Source organism: Musca autumnalis, unplaced genomic scaffold (assembly GCF_047663935.1).
Source record: "Musca autumnalis isolate F117 unplaced genomic scaffold, ASM4766393v1 scaffold_2, whole genome shotgun sequence".
In the NCBI taxonomy this organism is placed as follows: domain Eukaryota; kingdom Metazoa; phylum Arthropoda; class Insecta; order Diptera; family Muscidae; genus Musca; species Musca autumnalis.
In genome coordinates, this window is record NW_027411755.1 from 26,458,447 (window position 1) to 26,474,722 (window position 16,276).

The 16,276-nt window shown below is 35.0% G+C and overlaps 2 protein-coding genes across 3 annotated transcripts in view; one reads left to right on the forward strand and one right to left on the reverse strand.

Moving 5' to 3' along the window:
- The first annotated feature begins 2,372 nt into the window (after positions 1–2,372).
- The window catches only part of Ir40a (Ionotropic receptor 40a), a 283,859-nt gene continuing 269,955 nt past the window's right edge, over positions 2,373–16,276 (forward strand). Inside the window, exon 1 of the mRNA XM_073967326.1 lies at positions 2,373–2,771. The gene's annotated coding sequence lies outside the window, so the exon portion shown is untranslated. The remainder of the gene's footprint in view (positions 2,772–16,276) is intronic.
- Positions 6,960–16,276, reverse strand: part of LOC141393817 (uncharacterized) — a 270,846-nt gene continuing 261,529 nt past the window's right edge. For both annotated transcript variants that reach the window (XM_073967323.1, XM_073967324.1), the window contains 2 exons: positions 12,935–13,739; positions 6,960–9,947 (listed from right to left, as the gene is read on the reverse strand). In XM_073967323.1, coding sequence (XP_073823424.1) covers positions 7,372–9,947; positions 12,935–13,739 — 3,381 coding nt within the window. In that variant the 3' untranslated portion in view covers positions 6,960–7,371. The remainder of the gene's footprint in view (positions 9,948–12,934; positions 13,740–16,276) is intronic.

Consider the following 16,276-nt stretch of genomic DNA (forward strand, 5'->3'; position numbering starts at 1 on the left):
GCAAAGGGACATTCATAAAGGTATCAGCCTGCATTTTTTATTTCAATTATTTTTATATTTCTTTGTACCTCACCTCAATAGGCCAACAACAAATGTTTTTGTGGGTATATAAATAGGAATGAGGAACTTCAAAGCAACAAACTAGGATATTTTCGGAATATTATTTTCAAATATCAACAGATGCATAGGCGTGGAATTTTTACAAGAAGATTTTTCAAGTACCAACAAAAATTTTATAGGATATTTTCATCGGCAATATACACGAACGAATCCGTCCTTAAGCAGTTATAAAAATATTTTTTTTTTAAAAAAAACTCGAATATAATTTTTTTTGAAAAATCCAAGATTATTATAAAAAATATTTTTAAAAAATCCACGATTTTTATAAAAATACTAGCGGACCCGGCGAACTTCGTCTCGCTATTAAGGAATAAAATTTCATGCACAAACTCAATTTTCGATTTTTCCGATTTTCCGACTTTTCCAAAATTTTCTTCCGTAAAGACCTTTTCCTCGAAAATACGAATAACTGACAAAAAATTTTACAGAAATCGGCCTAGCCGTTCAGATTTTATGAATTACTATACATTTTTTACACCATTTTTATATATATAGATTTTTTAAAAATCCATGATTATAATAATATTTTTAAAAAAATCCACGATTATTGTAAAAACATTTTTTAAAAAATCCACGATTTTATGAACATATTTTTGAAAAATCCACGATTATAGAAATATTTTTAAAAAAATCGACGATTATAAAAAAAAAATTAAAAAATCACAATTATTATGAAAGTATTTTTTAAAAAATCCACGATTATTATAAAAATGTTTTTTTAAAAACCCACCCCAACATACCAAATAAAAATAAAAAGTAATAGGACTTGAGAATAATATTATAAAAATAGAAAATTCACAATCAATTTGTAACAATGCTTGTAAAACTATTACTGGCACAAACTTTTTTAAAGTATGCCTGACTTTTGTTGATAAATTAGTTTTTTGTAGAATTTTTTTTTTGTATTTTACATCGATTTCTTAGTTTTTATGTGATTAAATGTATATCCGCGTTGTGTGAACTAAATAATTATATCCGTGTTGTGCTAAAATATAATTGCCGATGCCTACAAAATATAAAACAGTGTTAAGAGGCAAAAAATTCATTGAACTTTTGAATCATAAAAAATATGAATCTGAAGAAGTTTTCAGGATTGGTGATGTAAATAGCGGTTGTGATGAAACTAGTGAAACAAGTGAATGCGAACATAGTGAAAGTGACGAAACTACGAATAATTATATATTTGACATTCATTCATATGTTCCCAACCCCATTTTCTAAGGGACACGGAAGATTTCTTTCATATTAATGAGTGCATGCCGCTTCATATTGGCTAAATGACATACTTGTTATCGCCGATTCCGAACGGCGTGTTTCATGGTTGATCCGGAAATGTCGTCTACATTACGCTGGGGGATATTTTGCCACCGTTGCAAAGTACGATGTTTTTGCCCGACCTAAGAATCGAAACCGTGCATACAGAGTGCAAGACGCACAACTATTGCACAAGAAACTCTATATAAAGTAAGTTCAATCTACAAAATTAACTGAAAAAATAATCATTATATTGCTACTTTTCATAGATGCCGCTACTCCAGCGACACATTCATTCAAGACGGTTCGCGAAAAATCGTATAAAGATGCGAAACAATAATAAAACCAAAAAACGTAACTGTATATATAATTTTTTTATTTTTTAATTAATTTCTCGTTAGAGACGAGCTTACTGACCAAGATGCTTTTTGAAAAAGGAAAGCCGACGATACGAACCCACACAATCACCACTGTGTGACATGCATGTTTCGCCTCTGGTTTAGGAAGGCTTCTCAGACACATCGACTGTGGGGCGGCTTCGCTATCCTCTAACTTATTTCCTCTTTCAAATGCGAGTTGTTTATTTAACGAGAAATTAATTAAAAAATTAATAAAAAATGACCTTCGCCTAATAGGCAAAATTTTCAAATATAATTTTTTTAATTACACCATAGAGTGAAAACTTAAATAACTAAACAACTTAATTAAAATTAAAAAATAGCAATGATAAAATACACTACACATTTTGTTAATTTATAACTAAATCTCAAAATTTGAACTGAATTTATAAAATTTTAATAAAAATTAAAAAAAAAATATGTAAGCTTGTTTTACTATTACAAGGGTAAGCTTAAGATAATAGCGGTATTCACTCATGTTAGTAAAGTGGCATTGTAGATCTTGTACATCTTGTTAATGTTGTAGATCTACAAGTGTTTACAATACCACAACAACAAAATACATGAAAGATTAATTTACCACAGGGTTGTTAATTTACTCGACCTAAAAGTATTGTAAACATTCCATTGTACTTTTACAAGGGTTAGAACAGCTGATTGTTGTGCCGTCACTTTGTTGTGAGTTTTATTTTATGTCGGAGTTTTGTTTTTTGGTGGCAAAATGGGAAAAATAAAAATAATAAAGGATAATAAAATAATAGAGGCCAAGAAAAAAAAACAATTTTTATGAAAAAAGTGTAATAAAACTGAAACTAAAAGATAGACTTACGACGACGTTAAGATGCATTGATTTGTTTACGATATTCACAAAAAAAAGACATTCACACTTCGTTGTAAAGAACCGTGGTACATATAGTACATTAACAAGAGTTGTAAATCTACCACAATGAGTGAATACCGCTAATATTAATTGCATAAGCTTGTTCTACAATTACAAGGGTAAGCTTATAAACAAGGGTTCCGTTTCGATTTTTCTACAATTATGACATAAGCTTTTAACAACAAATTTCTCAAGTCTTTTTTAAGCTTAAGGCTTATGTTGGTAAGCTTATTATAATATAATTCTCAAGCTTTTTTGGTATGTTGGGACGATTATTATAAAAGTAAATGTTTTAGTTGAAGATTCAATCATATGATTGTTTAAGTCTGGAGTTTCCCCCATTGGCTTAACTTCATCACTTTCCTCTTCGCAGAGAAAAATGTTTACAAAACGCACTGACAGCTTGAAAAATTTACTGATCGCTACCAATATCATGATTTCATCCCGGCGAAGGGAATTATCAATTGGCTTTTCAGCTTTTGAAATGATGATTTTTTAGTGAAAACCTGAACTCTTTAAGCATCGAGTAAACAAAACCAACAAAAAACAGCGAAGGCACGCGCAAAACGGAATTTTGTAAATAAAATTCCAACGACATACTCACAGGTAACTGTGTTGATGTTATTTCAACTTAACAGAAATCGATGATTTCTTAGTTGAATCGTGCTGTCAGCTTGCAAATATTTTGTTCTGGTGTTTTTTTTTTTAGGAAAGCCGAAAAGTGAGCTTCTTTCTCATTAACATGAGAATACTCGATGCTTAAAGAGTTCAGGGGCCTAATTACGTGATTCGATTCGATCGAGTATTTGCTCGTGAAAAAGATTTCGACACGATAAAAAAGCGGCATGACGAGATTCGATCGAAATCGTTGATCGAATGTTTCGAGAGTAACCGGTAATCGAACTATGAAAACCTATGTGTACTATAGGGAATATTATGAAGGTAGATGTAAAAAAGGTGTTTTTGAAAGCAAGAACAAAAAACAAAACAAAATTATGAATGAAAAATGTAAATATTTGTGGAATTTGTTGAACAATACATTCAATAATAATTTCGGAATGAAGTTGTGCTATGAAAATAAGAAAATTATTAATTCTTGCAAAATCTTTTTGACATTGTTGTAGCGGATTGCTGATACATCTACCTTAATAATCGTCTCTCAAAATAAATGAGAGAGAGAGTTTGGTGGTTGTTTTGCACTAGCCTCTCTGAGAGAATATTTCCTTTGGTAAACAACGGGGGATAGAATGTTTAAAATGTACTTCCCTTATACAATAAAGGCTATTAAATATATATTTTTTTCTTTTTTCCAGAAATGCTTATTTTTCAACTTATTTTTTAACGACTGCAAAAGTAATTTTTGGTTAATGATTGCATGCATTTTAATTCTAAATTTATCACAATTTCTCAAAACGACTGCAAAGGACTTTTCCCAATTTCTCTTGTTATATCGACGCCTCCAAACAATAGTATGCTAAGTCGACTTAGCATGTTTTCAAGTTCTTTACATTTTTACATTTTACGTCCTTTAACTTAAATTCTGTCAAATTTTGGTAATGATCGGTCAATCCGAACAGAAGTTATAAACAAATGTTTACTCAGAATTGTAGTGAAGGTCAAAGAAAACTGTAAACTTTGAGAGCTTCTCCTGCAAAACTCACTTTTCAGACTTAGCATACTATTATTTGGAGGTGTCGATATTGTCTAAAAAATGCTGCCAATTATTTACTAACATCGTTTTTCTTCTATAAAACGACAACAAACAACAATTTTTACATTTTAAACAAAAAGACAATAAGGAAATCTTTCATTTTATTTGTTTACGATAGGTAATTTGGCCTCGAGAAATTACTCGCAAATTTATGCTCAATTACTCGATAATTTTACTCGATAACGAATGTTGTCATCCCAACTTTGAGTACTCAGGTCGAAACAACTCGATATCGAATCACATAATTAGGCCCCAGGTTTTCACTAAAAAATCATCATTTCAAAAACTGAAAAGCCAATTGATAATTCCCTTCGCCGGGATGAAATCATGATATTGGTAGCGATCAGTAAAATTTGCAAGCTGTCAGTGCGTTTTGTAAACATTTTTCTCTGCAAGAGGAAAGTGATGAAGTTAAGCCAATGGGGGAAACTCCAGACTTAAACAATAATTTTTTTCTTAAAAAATCCATTTTTTAAAGGAAAAATAGGATTAAACTCCGACTTCTTCAACGCCTGTTTTTATACCTTCAGCATTTATGCTAACGAGGGTATATACACTTTCATACGGGCAAAATGTGCCTCATCGAAATAATGGTTTTAGACCCCAAGTATGTTTTGACGAAATGTGTTTCAGACAATTTGTAATCGATTGAGCAATGTCCGTCCGTCTGTCTGGCTGGCTGGAGCGCACGATAACTCTCGAATGGATGAACCGATTCGGTTCAAATTTTGGCTTTCGTAATATTTTGCCCAAACTTAGTTTAAGTTCGAAGATGGGCTATATCGGTCCACTCATTCCGGTAACTCCCCCACAAAAGTTCGAAAATGTTCGGAAAATTTGTACGCACTTTAACTCTTGAAGGGAGTAACCGATTTGGTCCTTACTTTGTCCATCGTAAAATGTGTACCAGACTTAAATAAGGTTTCAATATGGACTCAATCGGTCCACTCCATCGGGTACCTCCCACACAAAATTTCGGAAAAGTTCAGTTTAGGACCATCTCTCGAATCGACGGTACAAGTTTCATCAGGGGCAAGTCCATACTTCCTGAGAAAATAGCCTGAAAGTTGCAAAAAACCCCCTATAACACCGTGTTAGGTGGTTGGAGCGCAAGATAACTCTCGAACGGGTCTGCCGATTCGGTCCAAAGTTTGGCCCTAGTAATATTTTGTCCAAAGCTCAAAAATGTTCGGAAAATTTGTTCGTACGGTAACTCTTGAAGGGAGTGGTCGAATTGGTCCATACTTTACACATCCTAATATATTTACTAGATATAGATCAGGTTCAAATATGGACTATATTTGTCCACTCCATCTGGTACCTCCCACACAAAATGTCGGAAAAGTTCAGTTTAGGGCCATCTCTCGAATCGCTTTGATTTTTGTTTTAGTGACTTGTATTCACTGCCCTCCATACGACGGTACAAGTTTCATTAGGGGCAAGTCCATACTTCCTGAGAAAATAGCATGTAAGTTGCAAAAAAATCCCTATGACGCCATGTGAGGTGGTTGGAGCGCAAGATATCTCTAGAACGGATCTGCCGATTCGGTCCAACATTTTGCCTTAGTAAAATTTTGTCCAATAATAGTTTAAGCTCGAAGATAAGCCATATCGGTCCACTCCTTCAGGTACCTCCCCCACAAAAGTTCAAAAATATTCGCAAAAATTGTTCGTAAGTTAACTCTTGAAGTGAGTGGCCGAATTGGTCCATAATTTACACATCCTAATATATCTACCAGATATAGATCACGTTCGAATATGGAATATATTTGTCCACTCCATCCGGTACCTCCCACACAAAATTTCCGATAAGTTCACTTTAAGACCTGATATCGAATCACTTTGATTTTTGTTGAAGAAACTTGCATACGCTGCCTCAATTACGATGGTAAAAGTTTTTTCAGGGACAAGTCCATACTTCTTGAGCTAACAGCCCGAAGGGTGGAAAACCCCTTTGGCACCATATGTAGTGGCTGGAGATCCACTTAAATAATGGTTAAAGTAGATCCATTCCTTTTAGTATCTCCTCCGCAAAACTGTTGATCTTTAATCCTAATCAACATTTTTGTCGGTTCCGCCCAAAAATTTTTAAAAACCCCTAAATACATACGTTTTCTGGGAAAAATTGTTTCAATATACACAGGCTTAGGGGTATATCTCTGTCGGCAAAGCCTACTGATACCGTTTTACTTGTTTTTCCTTATAACCAAACGTGTTAGGCTACAAATCAATTAACAGGGTTTCTTTAACTCCTAAAAGTAGGCTACACTTTTTGATAGAGTTTTATCATTCACCATTTAAGGTTCGAAAACGTGCTAAACTTGTTGATTCACAATAAAATCAAATAAAAGAAGTTTAACTGCTTTTTTGTTTACATTTACGAGGCTCAATTCTCTTTCTATGAAAATGTGAAATAAAAAAATTATAAAGGAAATAAACGTTAATTAAAAAATATATAAAGAAAATATTTTTCATTTCAAATTTTCATAGAATAAGAATCCAGCCTATGACTAAAAATTGATAAGTTGATAATTTATAATTACATATGTACATCCTAAAAACTCCATCCCAAAATACACATAAAGAAAACAAACAATTTAAATTTGTATAATAATAAATTTCCATTTATTTTTCTTCATAAAACTTAAGGGATAAAATAAAAATTATAAATTCTATAGTTTTTAGGGTATTTCGTTGAAAAAAATTTCAAATATTTTTCGAAATACTAGGAAGATGCGTGTGTGTAGGGGTGATTAAAAATATAAAATTAAATTTTTAAAATTGAAGAGAAATTAATTACATATAAAATAGGTGATTTTATTAAATAAAATAATGTGTAAAGTGAGGGGGAAATATGTTTATAATTCTAACAACAAATAGGGTAAGATTTTTTTAAATAAAATTTTTGTTTTATTTTTTGTTAATTTTAATTTTTACAATTTTTTTCTTAAAAAAGTTTAAAACTTTTTTTGTTATTTTTTCTTCTTTCCTTTCCTTCTTTCTAACTATCACACAAATGGCCCAGCAAAATAGATTTTCCGTTTTGTGGGCAATGGTTTACTGTTGTTGGTGGTGCAGGTCGTGGTTTCAATGAATTTCTCAAAATTTTCCAAATTCTTTCTGATTTTTTTCGCCTTGGCATGACTTTGGGCAATGACAATGGGATTTAGGGCCTCATTTAGCTGTTGTCCAGCGGTCACTTCTTTATCTTGTTGTGTTGATTCATCGGAATATTCTTCATCTAGGTTGTATTCATCGGCTGTGTTGATTAAACTCTCACCATCTTCTTTGATATCGGCTAGGAGGGAAGAAGACATTGCAACACCGCCGCTGATACCATTGGAGAGCATAACCCCATCTTTGTTACCATGATCTGTTTGGGAATTTCTACCATATTCGGCATCTAAATTATACCAATCAAATTCCGCCTGTAAAGGTAAACTGTGTAGAGATTCGGATGAGTCCATGGTATTGCAGGAACTGGAAGACTTTCCATAGGGCATGGTGGCACTTTTGTTAATAATGGGTGCAGTGGGTGTTATGGGCGAGTTGGGCAAGCTCATGCGTTTATTGATCTCTTGCAAAATATTTGGCATATGTTTACGTTTATATTGTTGCTGATAATTGGCTGAGCTCAATTGAGGCCTTAGCATAGCTGATGATGGTGTGTTTGATTTGTTGGACGACTTCAAGCTTGGTGGTGTCATAAAGCTGTTGTTGCTGCTGTTCAAATTCAACTTTAAAGCCGAACGATCGGGTTTCTTGTTACCACTTGCCATTATGAGACCAGCATTTGGTGTGCTTGTGGTCAGCGCCATAATACCCAAAGGTGGTAACTTATCCGTGTTCCTAGGGCTCATAATCAAATACTCATTGCTTTGCTTGAGGGCAGATTTGGGTGCTATAATTGCAGCCACATTAGGTAACTTTGGTATATCGGCAAAAATCTCTTCAATTTCTTCAGTCTTCTGAGAATTGGCTTCGGAAACCACAGTAACTGCATCCAAGTCGTTGTCATTTTCCACCACAGATTCTAAATCACGTTCGCACAAAGGGGCCCTATGGATGTCGGCCCTTATTTGAACACTGGTAATGCCCACATTTACTTCCGAAATGGAACAATAATCCGGTTCCACAAGAGTTTCACCTTCTTCTTGGGTTTCATTCAACTCATCGGGAGATTCATCCAATTGTTGTAGGGACTTCTTAAATTTCAAAAGATTTGCCGGTTTTGGAGGCAAGGCTGGTGGTAATTTGTTGTTTCTCTGACCTATTGCCTCGTTTTTAGCATTATTTCCTCCTGATGCACCTGCCGAGGTTGATTCCATATCAACATATAAATTGGAGGAATTCATTTCCGAACCAATTGGTTCATATTCATTGCTGTAAATACTTTCATAATTGAACACCTCCAAGCGTTCCGTGTCAGAATTAGCACCTGCCGAAACAGCACTTGCTGGAGAATGTGTCATATAACCAGTTGAGCTATTGCTACCAGCCATTTGCACCTGATAATTTGAGATCATATTACGGGTCTTCGAGTTACCCTGCTCATCGTCCTCCTCCTCTTCAGTTTCATCATTCCGTGGCACATGGACCATACTGTTTTTGGTGGAGAAATGAACACGCTTACGGTTCAAGGTGCCATTACGTGAATTCGATGTTGCTGCACCACTACCATCCAAACTGGATCTACAACTGCTGTTACGATTATTTCTACGATCACTTAAAGAACTACGTCTAGGTAAGGTTGTCGTCGATGTTGTTGCTGCTGCCGTGGTTATTGCCGGCGAATTCATTTTGGGTGTTTGAGATCGATCATCTATGCCTTCCATCGACTGTTGCAAGAGAATTTGATTAACACATTCCAACACTGGATTCACAGCACCTTGGCCATAGGATTTGGAGGTTACCCCACCACCACTGGTCGTCATTTCTTCTTGATCCGATGCACTGGCATACCAATCATCGGTGGAGGTTTCATATATCTGCTTGGGGGAGGCTTCAGAAAATGCCTCCAATGCCCTACCTCTAACGATTTTCAATGTCCCACCACCACCACCATCTTCACGACTTTCATTTCGCAGAGTCCTTGAGCTGCTATCCTCTTCCTCGAAATCTTCATCTTGTGTTGGTGAAAATATACCATCATCCTCCTCCATGACATTGCTGCCGCTACTCATTTCACTTGATGATTTACTTGATGCACACGATTTTGAACTTTTTGTACTGGCTCTTGAATTGGAACGGGTTATTGATGACAAGGTAGATGTCGTGTCTAGACCACTATGTTCCTCTGAATCACGTTCACTTTCATTGTTGCATTTCACACCATGCATACGTTCGATGGTCCGTGAATAGATATTTTCACGTGAATCATCACGACTAATGGTGCTGGGGTATTCTTCGGAATTGTTGTCGGCTTCAAGTGAGGGATCGTCGATGTTCATGGCACGCGAACGCATGTAATCACGAAATGTGCCAGAGGTTCGTTTGCTGGTATAGCGTACACTGCGTCGGGCTCCAAAGAACGATGACGAAACGGTATCATCACTCGAAGAGCCGTGTTCAGTTGTGGGATCATCTGGAAGAAGAATGAAGAAAAAAAAAATTCGAATTAATTAAAGGATTTTTGAAGGATAAATACTAGAGTTAGAGTGTTTACTGGTTTGGTGACCCTCCCTGAAATTTGATGTAGAACAATTTTCCCAAAAAAATGTGCCCCAAAAATAAAGAGTTAGGGCTCAATTAGCCCCGATACCCAAACCCTAAAAATCAAAAAATAATTCAGATTTTCCCAATTGTTTCCGTTATTTGAGCAATATCCACCATAGATATAGATTTCCTTTGCTAGGCGACTTGAGGTCAAATTTGATGCAGAACAATTTCTCCATTGAGATCCCTACTCTAAAACGATATTTTGTGGGTCAAAGTGCCACATTATGGAAATGCTCAAACTTAACTATTTTTTCTTATTTTCAGACACAATTTAGGTATGGCTGATATTTGAATGATATCTACTGGAGTTGAAGACGTCTTTCGTTCGGAGACATATAGTCAAATTGGATTTGGAACAATTTATCTTTTGGCATCACCGACCAAAATTGACAAATTATGGGTCATTTCGCCACTCACCCGAACGTATTAAATTTCATCAAAAAATTTAATATTTTCAGACTGAAACTACTGCAGGTTTTTGAGCGGTATCCATTTAATCTACAAGTTTCTTTTATTTGGAGACCTATAGTAAAATTTGATGAAGAATATTTTCCCCATTGGCATAACCGGTCAAAAACGACGAATTACCGGGCAAATAGCAACACCACGGAAACTCTTAAAATAACGTAAATAATTTCTTATTATTTTCGAATCTATATTGTCTTTGGCGATTTAAATGATTTCTATTGTAGCTACAGATTTCTGTTGTTCGGAGACCTATAGTGGAATTCGATATAGAACAACTTCTCCATTGTCATCACGTACTTAAAATGCGAAATTATGAGCGAGTTGCCAACACTATTAATACTTTGCAAATTCATAAAAATTTTTATTTTTCAGATACAAATTATAACAGGTAATTAACCCGATATCTATTGGAACTGCAATTTTCTTTTGTTCGCAAACTTATAGTGGAATTCGATGCTGAATAATTTTTCCCTTGGCTCCAATCCCCTAAAATGAAGAATTAGGGGAGATATGACTGCACTGTGGAAACCCTTAAAATGTCGTAACATTTTGTTTTTTTTTTCAATCTCAAGTTGAACCTGATTATTGCGAGATATCCGTTATATTTACAGCTGGCATTTGTCCTGTCACCCCTAGTGAAATTGTATGGAGAACATTTTTCACCTTTACCCCTTTCCCCTAAAATGACGGGTTATGGGAAATGCTACCACATTATAGAAATCCTCTAAATAAAATGTTCATTTGTTTCAGTCTCAAATTGTTGTTGGTATTTGAGTGATACCCATTATATCTACATCTGACTTTTGTCCAGTCATCCCTAGCGCAATTTTATGGAGAACATTTTTCTCCTCTACAGCCTTTCCCTAAAATGACGGATTGTGGAAGACCACATTATAGAAGCACTCTAAAAAATAAAGATTTTCCTTTTTCAACCTCAAACTAGAGCTGGCATTTTAGTGTTATATATTGCATCGAGAGCAGAATTCTGTCCCGAAATCCTTAGTGGAATTTTATGGAGAACATTCTTCCCTCTTATCTCCTTCCATTAAAGTAAAGGGTTGTGGAAGATATGGCCACTTTATAGAAATCCTCTGAATTAAATAAATGTTTTCTCTTTTTTAACCTCAAACTAAAATTGATACTTGCGAGATATCCATTATATATACAATTGACTTTTGTCCTGTGACCCCTAGTGGAATTTTATGGAGAACATTTTCTCCCTTTACGACCTTCCCCTAAAATAACAGGTTATGGGAGATATGTCCACATTTAAAAAAAAAACCTCCAGATGAAAAAAATCCCTTTTCAAGTTCAAATTGAATCACGTATTTGTGCGATATCCATTATATCCGCAGATAACTTATGGTTAGTGATCCCTATTAAATTTTTGTGGAGAACATTTTCTCCCTTTACCCCCTTACCCTAAAATGGCGAATTGTGAGTAAAAATTACCACTTTATGGAAATCCTCTAAAAATTGCTTTTCTTTTATGAACTTTAAAATGAAACTGATTTTTGAGAGATATCCTTTATATCTACAGTTGACTTTTGCCCTTTGACCCCTAGTGGAATTTTATGGAGAAAAATTTTCCCCTTTACCCCCTTCCCCTAAAATAACAGGTTATGGGAGATATGTCCACATTTTGAAAAAAACCCTCGAAAGAAAAAAATCCCTTTTCAAGTTCAAATTGAATCACGTATTTGTGCGATAACCATTATATCCGCAGATAACTTATGGTTAGTGATCCCTATTAAATTTTTGTGGAGAACATTTTCTCCCTTTACCCCCTTACCCTAAAATGGCGAATTGTGAGTAAAAATTACCACTTTATGGAAATCCTCTAAAAATTGCTTTTCTTTTATGAACCTTAAACTGAAACTGATTTTTGGGAGATATCCTTTATATCTACAGTTGACTTTTGCCCTGTAACCCCTAGTGGAATTTTATGGAGAACATTTTCTTTCTTTACAGCCTTCCCCTAAAATAACAGGTTATGGGAGATATGTCCACATTTAAAAAAAAAACTCGAAATGAAAAAAATCCCTTTTCAAGTTCAAATTGAATCACGTATTTGTGCGATATCCATTATATCCGCAGATAACTTATGGTTAGTGACCCCTATTGAAATTTTATGGAGAACATTTTCTCCCTTTACCCCCTTACCCTAAAATGACAGACTGTTGGAGATATGGCCACATTTCGGAAATACTCTAAATAAAATGTATTTTCCCCCTTTTTCAACAACAAACGGGAGCTAATATTCCAGCTATATCCATTATATCTATAGCTAACTTTTTTAGTGACACCTAGTGAACAAGGAGATCAATTTTCCCCCTCCCTTAAATTTTAGTAATGAATATACATATTTATGAATCTCCAACTTACCATTATTTCTACTGCCACTGATATCTTTTAAATTTCCACTGAGGCCCATTATGCTGCTGCCTCCAGTACCCGTCGTTGCCAGGCTAAGTGTGGTCTGTGTACCGGTCTCTTGTACCTCAATATCATAGAATTGCCTACGGCAATTAATGCATTGTAAGGCTTCCATAACTAGACAGTCTTCTTTTTCATTGTCGTTGTCGTCTTCAAGTAAATCATCTGTGTTCTTGGTATCCGATTCGGTGTCACCATCTTCAACCACACCCTCATCTCGTGTGGATTCACTGGCCTCTTGTTTAAGGCGACATAGCTTCTTGCGTAGCGAACGATTCTGGCGAACTAGGCGGCAAATTTCCGCATCCTTGGTGGCAAGTCTTTGATTAACAGCTTTCATGTCATTTTTCAATTTTGACTCAAAACAAAGCAAAGATTTCACCACACAGGCCAATTCTTCGGAACGTCTACGTTTTTCTTTGGCTAATTCACGTTGCAGGAATTTATTTTGTTGATCATATTGTGATAACATTTGTAAGAGTTTACGGCGTTGGGCCTTTTCAGTTGATGAAGAGGAGGATGATGCTGATGATGAGATCGTTGTGGGATTTGGTGTTGGCGATGTGGCTGGTGAAGAAAGTAACTGGGAGAGTGGAGTCTTTTGGGGTTGTGGTGTCATGGCTCCTTTTTTACGCTCTCTCTTCGAGAGACAATCACCCGATGAGGAATTCGATGATGATGAACGATGTAAATCGCCGCTTGCCTTGAGGCTGCTGGGTATCAAATTCAGTGTTATGGAGGAATTGTCGGTAACCTGCAAAGAAAGAGAGATAAGAGTAAATTAATATCAAGTGGTGAATAATTGAAATGTAATGAAGTGTCGAAAATGTTATCAATCAAATGATTTGTCAATGTATTTTCCATTTCGTTTGATTGATAAATTCGAGTTCGAGTTCTACCTTTGTTCGTTTTGGTATTTGCCAACCTTTTTCATTGACGCGAAGTTATTAACTGAATGAATGGTTAAATTTAACGTCATCACCAAGGCACCTCCAGCCAAACAATTTTGTTATTATTATTGCCATTATCAATGAATGGCCTGGCCCGGTCTCTGAAATACCCTCAACACTCCATTGAGTATTTAGTTCTGAAAGACCATGTGTTGGGTCGCAGAGCTGTGGGCGGTTTTTACAGTGCATTTATTTCGAGTTCACATTTAAATATGGCCCTTGTTATTACATTTCATTCTTATTAGTTCTTGCAAATTTGTTTTGATGGTTTTTTCCCCCTTTGTGTGAAATATGTTTGTAAATATTTTGTTATGGCAATAAGCCGTAAATCCCAGGGAGCGCACTACTCACTCACACGCCTGCTAATACAACAACAACACATGTATTAGAGGCCATTGGAAGGTAGCCACAATTGTTTTTTCTGGTCTAATAAGGAATTTTTGCTGGTTTTTAAAAACATGCAGTTTCAATGTGTGCGCCTGCCAATAAGGTTTGAGAGGGAAAGTGGTAGGATTTTCAATGAAAATATTGATGACTAGAATACACCTAAAACCATTCATAGAATTTGGCAAAAAAAAAAAATCATAAATGAATTTGAGATGGGAATTTTTGCTCTATTAAGGTAGGATGGGATAATCACAATTGTCGTCAGGGAAAAATTGCAGTTTTGAGGCACTTAAAATAATTAAAGATTTTTTTCATTAAAGAAAAAAGTGAAGAGAATCATCTGGACGATATTTTTCCTAAAGACAGTAACAACGCTCGGTAATTCTTTGTGATTCCAAAATTGAAATCAATGAAAGGAAGAATTGTTGCGGATGTCGTTTTTCTTTTGAAATTCAATTTTTTGAGGCGGTAAAATTATTTTAAGAATGTATTCACCAAAGAAAAAAGTGAAGAGAATTGCCTTAGCATCCTTTTCCCCAAAGGCAGCTACATTCTCCTGAACCTCCTAGGGACTCTAAAATTGAAATCAATTAAAAGGAGCATATTTTGGTCTTAGGTTCCTTAGTACTCATCCACAATGCCATTTTGAGACCTAAAACTTTATTCTACACGTTTCTTCTGAGAGAAGAAAGTGCAGGGAACCGCTTAAGAAAGATTTTTTCTTAACACTGTATTATTCCCCTTTAGGTCCTTTAGGTAAAAAATCTTAAAACAAAAATTATTAAAAAATCTCTATGACTTTAGTTGAAAACTCACAAACTCACGGAAAGAAAATACAGTTTTGAGGCAATAAAGTTATTGTAAGAATTTTTCCACTAAAGAAAAAAGTGAAGAGAATTGCTTTAGCACCCTTTTCCCCAAAGGCAGCAATATCCTCCTAAACCTCCTTTGGACTCCAAAATTGTAAGGTTTTTAGCACTCAACTACGATGCAATTTTGTGACCTAAAACCGCTTAAGAAAGATTTTTTCTTAACACTGCATTAACCCCCTTTAGCTCCCTGTGGCCAAAAAAGGCCTTAAAACAAAAATAATTAAAAAAAGTGTTTCACTATAAATTTAGTTGGAAAAATCACAAATTCACGGAAAGAAAGTACAGTTTTGAGGCAGTAAAGTTATTGTAAGAATTTTTTCACTAAAGAAAAAAGTGACGAGTATCATCCATCCAACATTTTTCCTGAAGACATTAACATCTCCCGAACCTCCATGGCCCAAAGTCTCCTTTCTCTGTGTATAATAAAGAAGCTACTGCATACTTTTAGGAGAAACATAGGAAATAATCTCTTTATAAAGTGGAATATAGATGCATTTTTGCAAGATTCGTCTTAAATTTACACTCCTTTTCCGGTAGAAAGATGTTCAAGGACCTCCTTTACAAACACTTTTGTGGAATAGTGTAAACCCCTTCTTTATGCTCCTTAGGATTAAAAGTCGCACATAAAAGAAAAAAAAAACAAAATTGTATTTTCCTAATTTTGTTTACAAACCACGCAAGAAGAATAGAATCTTAAAACATTTTTTCCATAGGTTTACCCCTAAGGAAATAATATCGTACGAAATCGTTTTACTAAATGCCTTACAATGCCCATGCCCCATTAAGATGTAAATTTATCTAAACATTATTTAACAAGTAAAAAGTATCAGTCGGCTTTGCCGACAGAGATATACCCTCAGCCTGTGTGGACTGAAATACTTTTTCCCAAAAAAAAACCTTTGTATTTAGGGGGGTTTTCAAAAATTTGGGCGGAACCGACAAAACTATGGGTAGGATTAAAGCGCAAAAATTTGCAGGAATATCGACAGATAGGGCTTTTTTACCATACTAGCCTACGAAAAACATAATATCGCTATAAACAGGAAGGATCCTCGAACAGACCCTTAACCACACAAAAATGT